This window comes from Schistocerca gregaria, chromosome 6, assembly GCF_023897955.1.
Source record: "Schistocerca gregaria isolate iqSchGreg1 chromosome 6, iqSchGreg1.2, whole genome shotgun sequence".
Classification (NCBI taxonomy): Eukaryota; Metazoa; Arthropoda; class Insecta; order Orthoptera; family Acrididae; genus Schistocerca; species Schistocerca gregaria.
Genome location: NC_064925.1, coordinates 50,595,826 through 50,617,157, shown reverse-complemented (window position 1 = coordinate 50,617,157; position 21,332 = coordinate 50,595,826). Strand labels below are relative to the sequence as shown.

The window sequence follows — 21,332 nt, the reverse complement described above, 5'->3', positions numbered from 1 at the left end:
GAGTCACTGAAGACACAGATGAATAGCGCGACTGCAGGGACTTATCCCTTGCACGCTTCCCATGAGACCCACATTCCCAACTGTCCACAATCTACACTGTGTCGGGACACACATTTTCAGCTGTTTCCATCGAGGTATATGAACAAGACCTGTTGACAGCTGAGGGTTTCAATTAATTATCATTTATGCTAGAGAAACTGCACGGTCATCAATGGTATCTGTTCTTTCGAGAACAGTTACTATCTTCAAATTTGATGTCGGCACTCTTTGCACAAGTTTTCAAAATGTTACAAATAAAAAAATGGCGAACTACGCACTTTTCACCCTAAAACCAAAGAGAACCTAGAGCGAGTACACAAAACTATTGTACGAAATCTATCATATCATGTAGGGAAGGCCCAGTTAGATTGGGGCAGATATGTAGGATTTGTCGCCTCAGTGTACAGTAGTAGTGTCCATGAGGCAGTGGGATACTCTCCATATGAAGCAGTCTATGGGAGACCCATGAATGTATCATTTGAGATTCATATGTTGCCCCCTGACATCAACACAGGCAAAGTGTAAAGGCTTGCCAGCCATCTAAAAGCCATTTGGAACCCAGCCGCACAAAGACAGCTAGAACGCCGCAACAAAGGCACTACATCCCCTCAATATAAACCCAATGATTTGGTGCTACTGCGAAATCCCGTGGTAAAAAAAGGGACGAACTAAGAAACTCACTCCTTGGCACGAGGACCTCTCCTCTCTGTTGTGCATCACCTAGCCGCTCGTACTACTGTGCCCTGAGGTCCAGGAACTGAATGAGAAAGATGCAGTGATAAGAGTGTCACAACAGGACAAGAAAGATCGGAATCATTTACTTATTTGTTTGTGTCTATAAAATGTATTAGCAGAAAGAACTGAGTACAACAGAGCTGCATGCTGTTCCACTAAAACAAAACAAAAAGAAATTGCAATGTTTGCTTGTGTTCTTTTATGTTTGTAGTTGTGTCGTGTTTAATACAAGTCATAGTGTTGAGCATCAGCAACTAGAACAGAGTAAAATGATAAGGTTCAACTCATGAGAACGAATTAATAAGTGAGTTCATTCGTTAACGCTTTTTCAGTTGTGGCAAGTTTCTGCCAGTTACAGGAAAACGTGAAAGTATGACTAAGTTTGTGTTACAGCAGTCTCAAGTTACGTAAGTTAGACATGGCCTATCACTTTCATTTGGTCATAAACAGAAAAGCTAAGGAGAAAAAGTTGTTATGAAACCACGGTAACGCATTGCTGAACTTAAATTAATGCAAACCCAGGAAGGCAAAAGACCTCCACGGAGCTTATAGAAAACTGGGTCAGTTTTCATAATGTCAGTATAAGTGAAATAGGTGTTAAATGTAGCAAAAGACCTCTCAAATATTTATTGGTAATCCATTCCTTAGAAACACATGTGGTCGCAAGTGATTGCAGAGTAAGTTAATTGCCATCTCACTCAATGTTAGTGATACCGTTACATAGCCTGAGACAAAATCTTGCACTTGCAAATAACGGCTATTACCAGTACACAATTGTTTCAATTCTTGCTATGAAATGTTTTGCCAGTCAATTATTTGTTTTGCCACGAGGAAATTGCTATGTATATCTGCACGGAGTGTAATGCAAACTTAACACGTTACCAAACGCCATTACTTTTCACGTCAATCAATGTTAATTACACGAAGATGAAATAGTTCATTAAAACAGCCAATTTCTATGCAACATTTATCACTTACACGATTTGAGTTAGAATCTTACTTTAAAAACAAAGCCATGAGTGTTATTTTACACTCAGATTTTGCACACTGGAGCAGCAATTTAATCCCATTTAGGTTCAAAATTGTTGATTATTATCTGATAGTAAGGAAAATTTATTACAAAACAAGAAACTAAAGCCCGGTCCACACGCAACGATCTGTCTGCGCAGACATCGGTGCAGATGTCTGTACATGCAAAAGATCGCTGCAAATGTGGTGTGTTCACACGACACAAACCCCTATCTACTCCTCGCCCGCTATCTGTCGGTGTAGAAAAGAAATATCAGTGGCAAGCGACTACGCTCTCCGCAAACGACAAAAATTGGATTCAGTTATTTTGAAATATAGAAATGGAGGAAGTTCTGTTGTGGTCTGTGTTCGCAACTTGTGTTGCAAGAAACATTCAGACCAACCACAGGAAACATGGAGAAGTATATTCATGTTTCTTTTTATAACAGCAGTTAATTTTCTATTATGTTTACACACAAATATATTCTTTTGAATAAACTTTTGATAAATGTATGTGAGATATATTGTTTTACATTACCTCGTGTTCCATTTCCTCGTACATTGACAGTCCAATATCATCTTCAATTGTACTCCTGCTTGGTCTTGGCCTTTCTTGATCACTAAGAAAGCCAAGCAGATCAAAATAACATAACGTTGCTGATCTACTTGATCTACTACTACACCAGATCTTCTAGATTTCTGAACTTTGAATAACTCTTTTCGGTAAAGAGTTCGCAACAAATTCTTTTTTTTAATTTTATTATTATTATTATAATTACTGTTTCTCTGTTTGCTGAAGCATCAACCGCCCACAATTTTGCAAATAGAACATTGTATGCTGCTGTCTTTTTGTCTAGGTCACCATATTATTTACTTTTATTCCACAAACATGGGTGGTTTCTATATATTTCAATGAATTCACTTACAAACGCTCGAGAACACTGACGAGTATCAGCCATTTTAATGCCCTGTGCGCATAAATACAAGCACTACACTCAGCAAACAGCTGATTCGTGCCAGATTTGCGGCGATCTCCTGTCCACACGCTCCAACTTGTCTGCGCAGATATGGTTTGAACCCACAGATTTGAGACGATTCGCTCAAACCTCCAACTCCAACTTCCAGGTTTGCACACACCTCAGGTTGGTGCAAATCTTCTGTCCACACGCAACGATCTGTCTGCGCACATGCGTGTGGACGGGCCTTAATAAAATGACTCTCGTCAGCTTAGAGGTAACAGGGCCATAAGCGTCTCACTAAAGATTTCTACACCGTAGGATCATTTACCGACTGTCTGCTAAACGTTTTTTCATCCTCCTGATAGGAAATATTAACGAAAAAAATGTTGAAAAGCTTAGAAGCCACGGCGAGCGACTCCACATCGTCGCCCGCCCGCGGAGATCTGGAAGCGCGCCGGTGCCCCACTACATGTAGCGCCAAGCGGCAGCCATCGCTCTGATGTAGTGCGGCGCTCAGCTGTCCGACCACGTGCCGGCTCGTTGTTTATGTCCTGCACACGTGCGTTTCTGTTCTAACCAGAGCATACCGGAAGACTAGTCCCCTTCATAAAACATTCATTGTATTCCAACTTGGCAAAGAATTACTGAAATGTGAAGTTACGACATTAATTCCATTATCAAATGAACGGTTACGCACTTGCCTAACGGTTAAACCAAGTCCAGTGTTAAACTGCTCAGAGCTCAACTGCAACCATTCTGCACAATCTACCATATCAATCCTAGCATGCAAACTAATGCTAATAGCTTTCATTGGATAATGAAAAATATTTCAAGTTTCTCACGCAACCTAACTCTGTTGTGTGATTGAAGAGGCAGAACCATAATGGACACAAGTCTACCAGCCCCATTAGAAATTTCAGTTAACACTTGCCAGAAGATTTGGCAGTCTTATCTGTCACTCTAGCAGGACTGATTAACGGAGATCCGTATTTTAGCGAGGGCGCCCGCTCCGATACGCATTTTCGTGGAAATGTGAGGGAGAGACAATATAATACACCAGTGTAGTCAAATCCTGCCCGAGTAAATGTATTCCTAATAGAGACTTAAAACTAAGCAGAAATCGCATATTAAGATACAAATGCCGTGAAGTTATACTCAGGATACATTGTAAGTAATAGCCTACCAATTCCAGTAATGGGGAATTTGTGGTGAGGTCCGAGAGGACCAAACTGCTGAGGTCATCGGTCCCAAGATTTATACTCTACGTAAAGTAAGTTAAACTAACTCATGCTAAGGACAACACACACACCCATGCCCAAGGGAGGACTCAAGCCTCCGCCGGGGGTAGCTGCGAAAGGCGCCTTAGACCATACGGCTACCCCATGCCGCTGTCCGGTACTGCTTCACTCAAATTAGAGCGAGAAGTGCCAGTTATTTTGTAGCTGCAATCACAGTATGAGGACTTGAGAGCATCTGAAAAGTGGCTATGCGTAGCCAGCATAGCAATCTGCAGTATTAACAGCCGTATCCTTAAGCCACAAAACGTAGTTGAAGTGAATTACGTGCTTTGCATATGCAACGATAACAAAAAGCGATCACGTATTACAAATCGATGTTTGTTCCACCACTGAGCCAACGAGCCAAATACATACTCTAACATTTCTCAGTCACATGAATATTGTTTCGTCATAGCGAGTTCGGGCAAGCAGCTTACGCTCCGGATGTCTGCTCGCTACCGATGCGACACCGGGCCCTGCTGACTATTCGCTTGGCTACAGCGTCCTGCACCTTTATATAATACAAATAGAAAACTTTGGAATACAGGCACAATCTTCCCTTTACTCATCAAAACATCTTGCTGATTTTATCACACACAAAATACAAAAAAAGAGAAGAAAAACACACTTCAAGCTACTTTTTATGAGTTACCACGCCAACTTGGGGTTTTCACATTTCAAGGTAAGTTCATCGCTGGAAAATCAACTGTCGCCATCTTGCGAGAATCTTCGATACAGCGTATCGACTCAGGATATTGCAGGTAGGTTGAATGAATCACCGCAAAGTTAATCAATGACTTACGGTAACAGAGAGTACAGGCATAAAGAAACAAAACACATAACGATACAATATCATCAATGAATATATCACCCCCAGTACTGAAGCATTTGAGGGAGCTAAAAATTGTTAAGAAGATCGTGTCTTAGCAACAAGTAGAAATAATATTGGAATCATGACACATGAGAAAAGTTATCACCACAGCCCCTGCTCTAGCGGCTACTGAAAAATAAATGCGAAAATGTTTATTGTGTTTAGTGTAAGATTGTGGAGCTCTGCCTGAATGTCTTTGTATTTCATTATGTATTTAAGTATTTTATCTGACAGTCTATCCCTCTCTTTGAGCTTCCCTCCCAACTTTGCAATCTATTTTTATTTTAATTTTATTATGTCATGTCATGTATAAAAATGTTCATGCAATTAGAGGATGCTCAAACAGAGCTATTGAGAAATAGCAGATATAGATACTTCATACGAGGGGCATAAGTCCGTACAAAGTCTAAGAGATGGAACCACTGGCGTGTATCAAGGTCATGTTTAGTTAGTAGCATCTTTGGAAAAAATGCACACAAAGTTTCAGCTATAATTGTCTATTTCTTTGGGTTTGGCATTCGTGTGAATCAAGGAAGTTGAGTGATTGTCAAAAAATGGACGAAAAAAGAATTTTGTGTGGTGATTAAACATTACTTTACGAGAGGCAAAATGCCTCAGGAGACTAAAGAGAAGCTTGATAAACATTACGGTGACTCTGCACCTTTAATTAGAACAGTTTATAAGTGGTTTCAAAATTTTTAGAGTGGCCATATGGGCACAAGTGATGCTGAACGTTCTGGACGCCCTGTGTAGGTTATGACTCCAGAAATCATTGATAAAATCCGTGATATGGTGATGGATGACAGAAGAGTTAAGGTGCATGAGATTGCTAGTGCTGTGGGAATCTCTAATGAATGAATGCATAATATTTTGCATAAACATTTGGACATGAGAAAGCTATCGACAAGATGGGTTCTGCAATTGCTCACGCTTGACCGAAAACGGAATCGTGCGAAGTGTTGCAAGGATGGTTTGCACCTGTTCAGGAAGAATCCACAGGACTTCAAGCGTTGTTTCGTCACTGTGGGTGAAACATGGACACATTACTATACTTCTGAGACCAAACAACAATCTAAACAATGAGTTCACAAGGGAGAATCTGTAAGAAAAAAGGGTGAAGACCAATACTTCGGCCGGAAAGGTTATGGCGACTGTTTTTTGGATTCGCAAGGGATAATCCTCATTGACTACCTGGAAACGGTAAAACTATTACTGGTGCATATTATTCCTCGTTATTGGACCGTCTGAAAACCGAGCTGCAAGAAAAACGCCAGTGATTGTACCGCAAAAAAGTCCTTCTCCATCATGACAATGCACCAGCACACACCTAAGAAGTTCTGGTCGCAAAATTAATGGAAATAGGATTCAAACTCGATTCACATCCCCCCCCCCCCTATTCTCCAGACTTGGCTCCCTCAGACTACTGTTTGTTACCCAATTTGAGGAAATGGCTGGTGGGACAAAGATTTTATTCAGATGAGGAGATGATTGCAGCAACTAATAGCTATTTTGCAGAATTGCTCAGTTCCTATTATTCAGAAGGGATCAACAAATTAGAACATCGTTGGACGAAGTGTATAAGTCTAAAAGGAGACTATGTCGAAAAATAAGAAAGGTTATCCCAAAAACGTACGTACTTTTTATTTTTGCACAGACTTTTCAAACACCCCTTCTATTATCACAGTTTCTTTTATTTGAAAACAGCAGTTGAGGTAAACATCCACACCTCCTCACTAAATATTATAAATAATTATTTGCTCCCACTGCGTATACTTTTCGTGCTGAATCCAAGCACAGTGTACGCGCCATGACAGATTTTACTTCTATGACTTAGGTACAGTAGCAATCCCCATAAAACGGAAGATAGGAAAAGATTGCCCATGAGAACTGATAGTAGTTACCTGCACTAAAACACGCTCAACACACTCAGAATCATTGTCTCAGTGACGCCATAAGCTCTCTCGCATATGCCAAAATAAGGCACACCGACTAGCGAAGAACTCACTTAGTGACCATGCCACTACGCTCTTAGGCAAATGGAAGCGTCAAAACACGTAATCTATAGATTGACGCGAGACTAGGCAGCTATTGTTTTCTATGGTAGTCTGAATAAGCTTGGATCGATTCTGATGAACTCGGTTGTTTACGCTACTGACGGGGCGCGGTGTGAGTGCGTCCATTCTGCTGGAACTGCCAGTGGGCGCCTATAACCGCATGCTGCTACAGTTAATTTTTTTACCATTCTGCTTTTATCACTTACTTTATTGCCGTATTGTCAGCTCTGTTCTGTATTTCTTTCTTCTGTTGAAGAGGAGCTAGCTGAATTAATCGCGACTAAGTCCTCTGACAGCACCAAGACTATCACATTCTTTTCCAGCAACATTACACTGAGGTACTACTCCTTTCTTGTTGCAGCGATCCATCTCGTTTACTTAGGTCTTGCCGTAAGGCGTCAACGGTGTCCTAATGAAAGCAAAGCCTCGCTAAGGTATCGATAATGCACACCTAACCTTAAGGGTAGAAATACAACATTGCTGCTTGTCAGTTGCCACAAAACTGTGTTCCTTCGTCACAGGCGAAAGACGCCATCTCTGTCTTATACCCTTTCTTATCCCAGCTCTTCGTTCTTGATCATCCACTATTATTATTTCCTATTGACTCTTATACATAGTGTATATTACCCGTTTCTCCTTATAGTTTATCCTTATTTTTCTCAGAATTTCGAACATCTTGCACCAACTTACATGGTCAAACCCTTTTTCCAGGTCAACAAATCCTATGAACGTGTCTTGATTTTTCTTTTGCCTTACTTCCATTATCAACCGCAAAATCAGTATTGCCTTTCGGCTACCTTTACCTTTCCTAAAGCCAAATTGATAATCATCTACCACATCTCAATTTTCTTTTCCATTCTTCGGTATATTATTCTTGTTAGCAACTAGGATGTATGAGCTGTTAAGCTGATTGTACGATAATTCTCACACTTGTCGACTCTTGCAGTCTTCGGAACTGTGAGGATGATATTTTTCCAAAAGTCAGATGGTATCTCGGCAGACTCATACATTCTACACACCAACATGAATAGTTGTTATGTTGCCACTTCCTCCAATGTTTTTAGAAATTCGGATGGAATGTTTTTTATCCCTTCGGCCTTATTTGATCTCAAGCCTTCCAAAGCTCTCTTAACTTCTGATTCTGATACCGGGTCCCCTATCTCTTCGTTATTGACTAACAGGAGTCTTCTTCCATTACATAAGACAAATCTTTCCTCTCATTGAGGCCTTCAATGTACTCTTTCCATCTATCTGCTCTCTCCTCTGCACTGATCAGTAAAATTCCCATTGCACTCTTAATGTAACCACCCTCTCTTTTAAATTCACTTAAGTTTATTTGACTTACCTATGTGCTGAGCAAGTCTTTCTGAGAATCATTTCTTTTTCGATTCCTTCACATTTTTCATGCAGCCATTTCGTTGTAGCTTCGCTGCACTTCCTATTTATTTCAGCCCTCAGCGACTTGTATTTCCGTAGTCCTTTTTTTCCCTGAACATTTTTGTACTTTCTTTTTTCATTGATCAACTGAAGTATTTCTTCTGTTGCCCATGGTTTCTTTGCAGTTACTTCTTTGCACCTATGTTTTTCTGTCCCACTTCTGTGATTTCCCTTTTTAGAGATGTCCATTCCTCTTCAACTATACTGCCTGCTGAGTTATTCCTTATTGCTATATCTATAGACCTAGGGACCTTCAAGTGTATCTCGTCATTGCTTAGTACTTCTGTACCCCAGTTCTTTGCATACTGATTCTTCCTGACTAATCTCTTAAACTTCTGCCTACTCTTCATCACTAGGAGGTCTGTCTAAAAAGTATCCGACCTTTAATTTTCCCGTGCAAAATAGAGACGATAGCGCAGAGCCACTGTACACAGTAAAGAAAGAGACCTTCATGCACATGCATGAATTTTGTCCCCGCCTTCCAGTGCGTCAGTCACTGCATGTCAGTCACTGAGTGAAGGGCTACACAACGTGTTTGTTGGACTATCAATTCTCTCAAGATGACTTAAGGTGTTGAGCAAAGATACTGCATCAAATTTTGTCAAAAGCTTGGTGATGCCCAATGCAAAACAATTCGTAAGATTCAGCAGGTGTTTGGAGGCTATGCAATGGGTGTAACACAAATTAAGGAGTGATTCAACTGGTTCAAAAATGACCGCACATCAGCAGAGAGTGACCAGCGTTCTGGCAGGTCCCAAACTGCTCGGAGTGCAGTTGCAGAGAGGGTGCAAAATCTGGTGATAGCAGATCGTCGTTTTACCATGCGGGATGTTGCCCAAGATGTTGGAGTGAGTAAAGATTCCGCATATGCAACTATGTGTGATGATCTGAACATGCACCGAGTGGCTGCGAAATTTGTGCCCAAGTTGTCGCTGGAACAAAAAGACCTCCATTTTGACGTTGCACAGGTCTTTCTGGACACCACCAACACTGATCCTGGGTTTCTGAAAACCCTGATAACTGGAGATGAGTCATGGGTGTACAGGTACAACCCAGAATCAGAAAGACAGTCGTCGCAATGGAAGCATACCGAGTCTCCAAGACTGAAGAAAGTGCGGCAGGTGCGAAGCAAAATCAAGGTGAAGCTGACTGTCTTCTTTGATGTCTGTGGAATTGTGCATCAGGAATACGCACCGGAAGGACAAACAGTGACAAAGGAGTACTATGAGGATGTTCTCCGGCGACTCCTTGATGCAGTTTGAGGCAAAAGATCAGACATGTGGATGGCGAAAAACTGGCAGGTGCATACTGACAATGTCCCCAGACATTCATCCCACTTGATCCAAAATTTCTTGGCCAAACATGGAATTACAGCCGTTCACCAACCTCCCTACTCTCCAGACATGGTTCCTTGTGACTTCTGGTTGTTATCAAAATTGAAGACACCACTGAAAGGATTCTATTTTCAGAGTAGAGAAGAGATAATGTGGAACACGATGGAGCTGAACATCATTCCAAAAGAAGACTTCCAGAGGCAGCAGAAGTATTGGTGGGCTAAGTGTGTGCAAGCACAAGGGGCCTACTTTGAAGGGGATTATGGTCACAACCCTGTCAGGTATTTGAATTATTTTTTCTGGCCAAAGGTCAGACACATTTTAGACAGGCCTTGGATATCTGCTCCTGGGCACGCCTTACAATCCAGTATCTGATTCTGAAATCTGTCTGACCATGATGTAGTCTAACTGAAATCTTCCCATATCACTCGGTCTTTTCCAGGTATACCTCCCCCTCTTGTGATTCTTTAACAGAGTATTCGCTGTTACTAGCTGAAATTTATTACTGAACTCAATTAGTCTTCCTTCTCTCTCTTTTCTTGTCCCAAGCCTGTATTCTCTGGTAGCCTTTCCTTCTACTCCTTCCCTTACAAATGCATTCCAGACCCTCATATACATACTATATTACCCTTCCAGTATCCTTATACACTTTCTCTATCTCTTCAGCTTCAGCTTGCAACATTGGCATGTATACCTGAACTATTGTCGTCGGTGTTGGTCTGCTGTTGATTCTGATAAGAACAACCCTATCACTGAACTGTTAACAGCAGCACACTCTCTGCCCTACCTTCCTATTCATAATGAATCCTACTCCTGTTATACCATTTTCCGCTGCTGTTGGTATTACACTATACTATTATGACCAGAAATCCTTCTCTTCTTTCCATTTTGCTTCACTAACCTCTGCTATAACTGGACTGTCTTTGCAATTTACCATTTCAAATTTTCTAGCTTCCCTACCATGTTAAAGCTTCTGACATTTCACGTCCCAATTCACTGAACGTTATCTTTTTGTTGGTTATTCTTGCTTTTTCTCATGATCACCTCCCCCTTGGCAGTCCCTTCCTGGAGATCCGAACGGGGGACTATTCCAGAATCCTTTGCCAATGGAGAGATCGTATGACACTTTTTCAATTACAGGCCACATGGCCTGTGACTACACGTACATAGGTTCCCCAGTCATAGTGTAATCATCAGTGGAGACTTTAATAATCCAACAATTAATTGGGAAAATTAGTTTTGTTAGCGGTGGGTGTGATAAGAATCCTGTGAAACTTCACTAGATGCCTTCTCTGAAAACTACCGAGAACAGATAGTCAGGAATCCTACTCACAATGGATCTGCATCTTCAAAAACATTCTCTCTTCCACCACTATGCTGGTCTATGACGCTAAAATCAACGTTTTTGAAGCGTTGAAATCAGTCACGACACGTTCTTTCACTAATAGCGTCCTTACCATATGTACTTGACAGCATTTTATGAGACTCAGCCGCTGTTTTCTTCATCTTGAAACAAAACAGTAAGACCTCCCGCAAATGAGGAGAATTAGGCTCATAAACTGACATTTTCAATCAAGAACAACTTTATGATGCAGACGCTAATCAACTAATGTTTGAATGAGGTTATGTTGACCGAAGTACAAGCTAACTGCCTGATGTCTGCGATTTGTTTCTTTTGATCGCTACTTACCACTGTCGCCACCTATTGCCAAACAGCGGAGGCAAAGTTGCACACCTTGTACCAAAAGAGTGATCCATTCACATTCTTTTTCAAGGAAACTCTTCCAATGGACATCACATTTCACAAGATAGATTTCAAGCCTGGTTCTGAAAAGGGAAGCACAGTTTCTCTAAAGTGCCTCACAGCGTTGCTGACCCCATGTATATTTTCATAATAAATGAAATCCGTTACCTTTTTATAGCGCAAGTGGTGTAATATCATTTGGGCCCTTATATCAGGTATATGACTGAATAGAATTTACAGAGATTTTAATTTGAGTTAGAAAAAGCTACTGAAATTACAGACGTGATGAAAAGAATAAGCTGTGAAAAGTACTGCTGAATTTTGTACAACAAACCTAGTAAACCATTAAATATCTCAAAACAAGAATAATGAGTTTTACACCACTTGCACACCAATACACTCATTTTTGGACACGCCTACATATTATTTAGGTACTGACTTCAGAATCATACTGTACCACTGGGATAAAAGTCATTATTTACTCTCCCACCACTGACAAGTTCACAACAGTGAAGAGATCTACTGAAAGACAATTCTACATTTGAGAGAGATGTTCCCTTCTTGCAGTTAGCACAAGGAAACAGACAATTCCCATCCACAAATCATCATGTGCAGTTGATGTTTCACAAACTGTTTTTGTATTTGTGACAAATAAAAAAGAACCTTAGTAAAGATCATTTAAAGACTCAGATATATTATATCACGTTAATGGTAGCATCTGGCTATACTATAAGTATACTGTTTATTGTCCAGCCTTAATTTCTAACCTAAAAATGCTGAATGTAGCATATCCTGTGGGCAACAACACTTTACAGGAAAAAGTTATATGTCTAGCCTCCGATCCAAAGCAAATGTCTCATCTCCAATACCTAACAAGCAACCCACCACTACTGGGCACAGGTAAGTATCTATAGCCAAATGAACTGTTTATAATATATAGTGATATATACAAACCTTCCATCATGAATCAGTCTACATATCAGTGAAAATACACACAGAAAGACATGGAAGGGCTTTAATTTATAACATGTATAGATTCTGGTCAAGCTTCAATGCTCTTTGGATTTATGGTGGCTGTTACTTTATTCAATTTCCCTCTTGATACTGTCTCATCTCTACCTGATCAGCTCATAGCTCACATAATTTCCACAAGAAGTCACTCCAAATACCAGTTAAATATGGAACAGATAAATATACATATATTACACACACACACACACACACACACACACACACACACACATTACTCAGCAATGGCAAATTGTTCAGACAAATCTTCCTTGTAAGTCAGTCAGTATATAAGTAAAAATGTACAAAATCCCTAAACAGTTCCTGAGACTGGCCCAATCATTCAGGCAGAAACCATGGCAGAGACGACCATTTATGATGCACAAAGATTGCAGTTCCTGACTATAACATGCTTTTAAAGGCAAGTCAGCCAAAAATGTCACAGTGTTCACTATTGTAGCTCACCCTCCAGCAGAGAGACTACTCCTCACATGCCACAAAACCATTAGGGATCCAGGCAAAAGAGCTCATGGTAGAGAATACAGTTGTTGATATCAAGATTCTCCCGCAGTGTTAGTAGCCATCTTGGCTGACTGAGAGGCCCAAGACAAATTTTAAATTACATGCACACAAGTCAAGTAAGACAAATTTTATCTATCAGCATACAGTGAACAACATTTAAAATTAACACTGTAATGACACAATGGTTATATAAGAGGATTCACTTTGCTATCTCATCATTTTTCCTGGAATTGTGAGGATTCTGATTGCAGCAGAATTCAGTGTCTTTGAGGCCAAGTTATATGTGACTGTCACGACTTTCAAACACAGGAAAATTTTCTCATCTGCTCTGATGCATACAGTAGTTGTCAAGAATTACTAGAAGCTGTTAGCCGCTTCATGTAGAAGATGTGCTTTATTGGGCTCCACAATTTACATCATTTTAGTGAGGGGTACTATCATTTAAAAGTGAATCTTTGGCATGCTAGAGGAGGTATCACAAATCCATGCCTTTTGGAATGTTTCTTTCTTGTGTTTGAGTAAAATCACATGCTATACAATTTGCTTCGAAAATACATGTCCTAAATTTCAACATGTTTTCATGTTAATTGCATCAAAACTTGTGTGTGTGTGATCATAAATTGTGTATTTTCAAATTTCAAGAGACACAAAAAACGTATTTCATGCTACAGCATCTGCTGTAGTCTACATTTGTGCTCAGTACAATTTAGCAGTAGTATCATCATTTAAAAAAATTAAAAAGAAACATTTACCCCAAATTTCAGTGTGTATATATGCGGATGAATGTATGTTATGGAAGACTTTTGGAAGTTATGAGGTTGTGCGAAACATATTTTATAGTTAATTGGCATTTGTGATTTATAGTTACTGTACCACCTATTGTAACTAATGTATTGTGTTGCTCTATGTAAAATAAGGGAAAGGTAAGCATTCACCTGTAGCAGAGCGATGTGTGGCACAGAGACAGTAAATAATATTCACACTGGCTTTCAAGCTCTTACTCTTTTTCCACAAAAAGTACAACCATTCGTACACACAACCACACAGAGACCTAAACGGCACTCTCCCATAGCTGCGGCAAGATTGATTATTGATTATAGATTACTGAGAGCAGTAGCGTGGAACATGAAGCTGGGGAGGGGGTATGTGCAAAGGAAGGAGGGGATAGCAGGATAGTGTGAGGATGTCTTTCAACAGATGAAGTGGCTCAACAACAATACAAAAGGAATGCAGAGGGTAGGCGTATAAGAAATATACAGAGAGGGACCATGGAGAGGTGTGTGGAGGGGGGATGGGGGATGGGGGGAGTCAGAGTAGGAAAGTGGTGGAAGGTGGAGACAAAGATGGGGATGGGAGGGAGAGGGATAGGGAGAGGGAGGGGGGGGGGGGGGAGAGAGAGGGAGAGAGGGAGAGAGAGAGAGAGAGAGAGAGAGAGAGAGAGAGAGAGAACATATGGATGGGGAGGAGTGGTGTGGGCAATGTGGTGAGGCAATGGGAAATGGGTTAGTGGAAGTCAGGGCCAGAGGGATTGCAGAAGCACAGTATGTTCTTAGAGGAAATTGCCACTTGAGTATTTTAGATAAGCTCATGCTAGAATTGAGTATCTGAACAGTCCACTTAGTGTAGTACCTATTAAAGTCATTTGTGTTGTGGTGCATAGCATGTCTGGCAAGTGGATGGTCAAGTTTGTGATTTTCCACAGTTTGACTGTGGCCATTCACACGTGTACAGAATTGGTTACTTGTCATGGTCTGCATAGAATTCTCTACAGTAAATGACCAAAAAAATGTCATAAAGGAATCAGAACTAGAAAAGGGGTTTTAAGTGTTGACTGGAAAGAAAAGATACATCCAGATGGCCCTTATATACATAGGCATATGATGATACCATGTGGGTACCTTCCACTGTACCAAAGATTTGATTATAGGTCTGGCCTTCAAAAGTTAAATAATTCTGGTTCATGAGGTGGTTAGCTATGAGGATTGGGAAAGTGGTGGTAAGTTTGTTGTCAGGAGCTGTTGGAAAAGGTAGTATTCCACAGCTGCAAGGCCATTGGCATGAGATGTTGGGGTATGAGGAAGCTGTATCACAAGTGACCAAGGAGGAGTCTGGTGGTAGCAAGACAGGAAGAGTGGAAAGGTAGTGAAGGAAGTGAGCAGTGTCTTGAGTGAAGGATGGGAGATTATTGGCAATAGTTTGAAGTGTTGGTCAACAAAGGCAGAGGTTCATTTTGTGGGGGCACTGTACCCAGCCACCATGGGAGGACATGTAGGGAGACATGCAAGGGTGGGTTTCTGGAGTGGGTAAAAGGTATGAGTGGGGAGAGGTTGAGCTGCTGGTGCGAGGGGGGATATGGATTGAGGTGTCAAGTTTTGGGATGGGCCTAAGGCCTTGAGGAGCTGCTGCAGGTCTTGTGGCATTTAGTTTTCTGCTATGTCCTTGGCTGTTGCCTCCACTGTGGCAGCCGTCTATGCATCGAGATAGCTTTGCCATTTCTCTGTGAAAGGCAGAAAGTGCCGTGTACATCTGGTGCCTGATATTTCGGCAAACCGCCACACAGCAATGCCCTGTGGCTTGCTGTGGCACCAGATGCCTGCAGCTGACATTGTTCGACTTCACTGTGCCATCTGCTGTAGTATGGAGGGCGCCACAGTCACTGGACAGCCAGCACTATTTTGCATCTGTGAAGCCACATGACACCTGCTATTTCTGGGTATACCTACACCAGGCAGCCTATATAGGACTGCCACCTGCAACTCTCCAGCAGTGTGTGTCACCGAGTCTACTGTCGAGTAAACAATGAGTCATCAATACAGCTCTACTGGACAAAGACAATGCCAGTGCACCACTGATCATGACCACAACCAATTCTGACCCTGGAGGGCAATCGATGGTGATAAACTGTGTGCTTTCTCTTGCACTTTATTAGAATTGTTGCCAAAGAGTAACAGTTATTTGTATCAGATCAAATGTCCTCTTTTGTTCTCCTGGGAAGTGTCTTCTTAGTGTATGCACAATCCCACAATGGGATACTTCAGTTTCCTTCCAACACAGAAGTGAGTATTGCTGTCTGCATTAATTAGACTGTTTTGAAATATATTAGTGACCATAACCTCTAAAAAGACTTCAGGGTATCAGTAACTTGTATACCAAGTTTTTCTGTCACCACAACAGAAAGATTTTTGTCATTAATCACATCCCTCCGTTCTTAAAGGGAATTGTTATAACTAGTATCATAGCAGATGCAGAACTTAAAACAAGATCAGAAAGCTTAGTTGAAACATGTTCATTTATTGCTCAGTTAAACACTGCAGCAGCCACAATGCATCCCCGCTGTGAGTGCTATTGTAAGCATGGGATGAGTTAGTTGTTTGTTAGCAGCTGTAAATCGCTCTGAGTACTATCAAGCAACTGGAAGCTGCTGCAAACAGGTGTGCTGGAAGAGCCAGAGTCATGTATCAGAGATACTCAAGTTCTCTCCTCTCCTGTGAGTGTTGTCTCTCCTACAAGAAGTCCAGGATGTATCCCTACTAATTTGCTTGACTGTGAGAGCGTTCCAATGGTAGGGCTAAGCAACCAGTGCAGGGAGAACAGGGACCATGAGAACTAAGGCTGTTACACAAATTCCTCAACCTACTAGGTCAAGATGCTGTCTTCCTCTGAAACTGGAATTGAGCAAGTGAGACTGACTTCACTCCTTGGGAAGCACGGTGTGTCTTAAATCAAGGGGAGGCAAATGCAAAAGGACAGGGGTTTATCAATCTTTGGCAATTCAAACCTAAATCATGAGCAGTTCAAGTTTACAGCAAATATTGAAATCCATTACGAAAATGACGGCAAAGGATGGGAAGGAACACCACAGGCATTCAGTGTGTATGCCTGGGGGTCTGGGGGGAGGGGCTTATTCAACATGCTTTCCCAGCAGCCACTGAGGGAACAGGGTGCTACCAGCTGCAGATCAACTGGCAGACCTGGCTGAGAAGACCAGACTTACTCACGGGGTGTCAATGAAGATTGCAATCTGCAACATTGTCCCCAGAACTGATTGTAGCACCCTCATTTTAAGGTGAGTGGAAGGCCTGAACCAGAGATCTTGAAGGTTCTGTGAGAAACTAGGGATACCACACTGTTGAGAAATGTAAGATGCTCCTAAATGAGAGGTATGTCTACTAAATGTCACAGCCACTACCCAGGTATCTGAGTTTACGTGGGATGCATAGAAGGGTTTTTAGATTAGGTAACTCTACATCCAGCCCAGTAAATGGTAGCTGTAGGAGACCCAAAAGTATGAGTGTAATCCAAAGAAATGCCCCTCCCCCATGAGTGAGAGTATTAAAATTCTAGTGATTACCTGCCAAAACATTTGTTAATAAAGTGTAAGAGTTTGATGTGCACCAAAAGGCAGTGGAGCTCACATAATAAAAGGCACGTTATTCAAGAAAGTACCATTTTGAAATAAAAATAAAACAAGTAAAATTTTCTTAGCATTAACAATATAGTGAAAAGGATAGTTGCTACTCAACATATAGTGCAGATTCTGAGTCGCAGAAAGGCACTACAAAAAGACCGTCCATAAGTTAGCTCTCGGCTAACAAGGCCTTTGTCAAAATAAACACACATTCACATACACTGGAGCCTGGCTCCAGCTGCCAGACACTGTGGTCATACGAGTGAGTGTTTGGTCTGCGGGATGGTGTGTGTGTGTGTGTGTGTGTGTGTGTGTGTGTTTGTGTGTGTGTGTGTGTGTGTGTGTGTGTGTTGTCTATTTTTCACAAAGGCCTTGTCAGCTAAAAGCTAATTTTCTGAGAGTCTTTTTGTTGTGCCTTTCTGCGACTCAGCATCTCAGCTATATGGTGAGTAGCAACTATCTTTTTAGTTACACTGTTTTATTCTACCCTGGATTTTTCTCAGCAGTTTTATTTTCCATGAAAGCCTGTACTTTCATCTATTTTTCTACATAATTCCCACCAATATTGTATCACACAACCAGTTTTCGAATACCATCCTCATAGAAATCTGCTGCCTGGTTAGGCAACAGGTGCATAAGGTACATTTCTTGACTCTTGAAGAAACTCATCACATAATGTCAAAATCATGAAGTGTCTGCTCTCTCTATTTTTCATCAATTTGTCAGTAATGACAGAAGGTCATCCACTTTGTTCCTCATCATGCACATTTGTATGGCCATCTTTAAAAGTTCTCAGCCAGTGCCATACTGTCCCATTGCTCATAAGATTTTCTGCATACAGTTTAACTGATCTGATGAATTTCAGCAGCTTCCATGCCTTCAGTATTAAGAAAATAAATCACATAGTGTATTACACAGTTGGCAAGATTCTGTCAGAGGAAGCATTTGAAATACTCACAAACCAGCTATTTCACATAATTTGCTGCCAACTCCAGACAGAAGACACTTAAAAGGTAACTTACACAATGATTTTCTTGAATAGTTACATAACTTGAAAGTAACATGAATAATAATGAAGTGACAAACTTGTCACAGCAATTAATGTAGTTCTACATTACATATAAAAACAACTGATGCACCATCAAGTCAATTACATTACTATTGTATGAAATAAATAAATACACAATAGCATATGAAACATCTCTGTCTGCTTGCATAATGGTGTATTTCCACATTGCTAACATTGCCCATGTATGTAAAATTATGCATTACAAACAAAAAATACAGAAAAACAACATTTCTGAGAAGTAGTGTATTTCTCTTCAAACATAGATGTACCTGCTATAAATCAATATTTTTTTTAGAAAATGTAAAAGAATGTACATTAACATAAAGCTTGATAGAGATAATAGCTTATCTGTCAATTCAAAATCAAGGAGGAGAAAAGACTGTAGGTGAGGAACGATGGCTCCAAATAAAACTGTAAACAAATAAGTCAAATATTTGCAAGCTCCCATTGGTGTGCAAAAGTAATGGGGTCTTAAGAACTGTTATTTGTTATGTAACAGTTGTGAACAACAGAGGAGCAGTAATCATTGGAAAAGCCTAAATACTATCACACATTTTGCATTATGTCCAGCTGTAATTTAGCTTATGTGCACCATTCTATTCTCTGAAAAATTACATATTTATATATCAGCAACAGATGCAATCATCAACTGATTTAAAATCTAGTTGTGTGACTATAAATTCAGGTCACTTCCTTTGCCTTGTTTTCCGTACTTTCCCATTCACTATGAAGCTCTGATGCTATATCGGTGAACAGCAGATCCCAGTTCCATGGCTCATCTACCTGAAATGGTCAATAAATCCATAAAAATATTGTCTTTTACTACTTACAACAACTACTACCAAATAGGTTATCATTTTTGCCACAATTACTTTAACCAAGCCATTCATGTATCTGTTTCATGTGAAGGAAGCACTGCTGAGTTTCTTGATGATCTGAAGGCAAGTAGGCATGCTGCAGCACATCGAAAATAATGCTGTGTAAGTAAGTCAGACACCACATACGTGAAAATGAAAAGAGGAAATGGACAGGTTGATAAAACATTTGAAGAGTAAAATGTGAAAAGCACTGCACTTTATACAACATGACTTAACAGCATAAAGAATTAAGAATGTGCTATGACACATTTTGTGTTTATAGATGAAAATGAAATCTTTCACGAATGAACTCAAACATGTTAACAATGGAAAAAAAGTCATGTGACTTTCAGCCTGGTGTGAGACAATCAGTGACTTGTGTGCTGATTTCATTGCTATTTTTGTTTTAAGGAACTTCTCATTTGAGCCCGAGAGGTCGAGTGGATTCCATTTTTCCCATCACATGTATCTAAAGTGATTACCAGCAGTTGAAGATGGGACCTCTGTGTCAACACACAGTAGCTGACCACCACCCCTGAAAGTGCCTACTACATCAGATGTTTGATTAGGTGTGACAATCTGTATCTTCAACATAGCATCCCTATTTTTAATGAAATAATTGTATAGGAACCTCCAACAGTATTGCAATTTCACCAAAGCATGTCCTAATGATAACAACTTGTGTTTGCTTAAGGCAGAAAAATACTTCCAAATATATACAGGATGTTTCACAATTCCTATTACAACCTTCTAGTGGTTGTAGAGGAGACTTACTAAATAAAGTACTGATAAAGAGCCCAGATCCAGAAATTTGCCATTCTGGTTTAAAAATAAGTTTGCAGATTGGATCACTATGTAATGATAAAGCTACACACCACAAAAGTTTTCCGGAGTGGCTCAGTCCATCTTGTACCATTACCTCAATGGCTGTAAGAAACTGGTACATTCACAAAATTGTTCAAATGGCTCTGAGCACTATGGGACTTAACTTCTGGGGTCATCAGTCCCCTAGAACTTAGAACTACTTAAACCTTACTAACCTAAGGGGATCACACACATCCATGCCTGAGGCAGGATTCAAACCTGTGACCGTAGCTGTCGCGCAGTTACAGACTGTAGCGCCTAGAACTGCTTGACCACTCCGGCTGGCTGTACATTCACAACTAGGATAGTCAACTGTGGTGCTCCGCAGTTCCACACCGGGGTTTGTGAATGGTGTGTACAAAAGTGTGCTTTGCAGATACGCCTTGTGCACTACATAGTACGATAGCCCCTTGCAGCAGCTCATGTGGAGCACACTGGTCAGAGTTCTGCTGTGTGTGTGTGTACTATGAAGTGGTCTGATCTTCAAATTTATTTTACAGCCAAATAGTGCATTCCTGGACATAGGCTGCTTATCAAAACTTTATCTACTAAGTCCCCTCTACAAGCCACAAATGCCTGTAATAGGGGTTGTGAAACACCCTGTCTAATCGTAAAAGATATCCAATCTCTTCATACTATCAGTTTTCTGAGAAGACATTCCAAGAACACGGTGTTAACTGCAAACTGGATTTTTATAAAGAGGAAAATTAACTTCAAAAAACTGTAAAACTACGAACTGGCCAGTAATAGCCTTCAAGAGTCAGCAAAATTACAAGTATAAAATGTTTTTACGTTAAGTTATCTATTTTTTGTGTTTAGCAATCTCTTTTCCCCTATACATGTTGTCTTTCTGTTTCTGAGGTTTGTCTTCTGCAGTCACAGTCTTACAAGTAATGTGGGAGTTATTCAGTCTTTTGCAACTGTACAAAGTCTTATTTGGATCTCACCTGTCTTGCTTTTTTTAAAGTATTTCAGTGATAAGCAGATTTGACCACAGAATTTGTAAAAGAAATAATATGTTCTCATAAAGCCTACATCATGAGCTAGTTCGATGATGATGGATCCAATTTAGTGAGCACTGAAAATGCTTTAAAGAAAATGAAACCTGTCTACTCTAAATAAAACTTTATTAAGTGGCAAAAGATA

At 40.5% G+C, this 21,332-nt stretch overlaps 1 protein-coding gene across 1 annotated transcript in view; it reads right to left on the bottom strand.

Moving 5' to 3' along the window:
• Positions 1-18,602: 18,602 nt before the first annotated feature.
• LOC126278450 (intraflagellar transport protein 43 homolog) overlaps positions 18,603-21,332 on the bottom strand; it is a 110,926-nt gene continuing 108,196 nt past the window's right edge. The window contains exon 8 of the mRNA XM_049978573.1: positions 18,603-19,248. Coding sequence (XP_049834530.1) covers positions 19,147-19,248 — 102 coding nt within the window. The 3' untranslated portion in view covers positions 18,603-19,146. The remainder of the gene's footprint in view (positions 19,249-21,332) is intronic.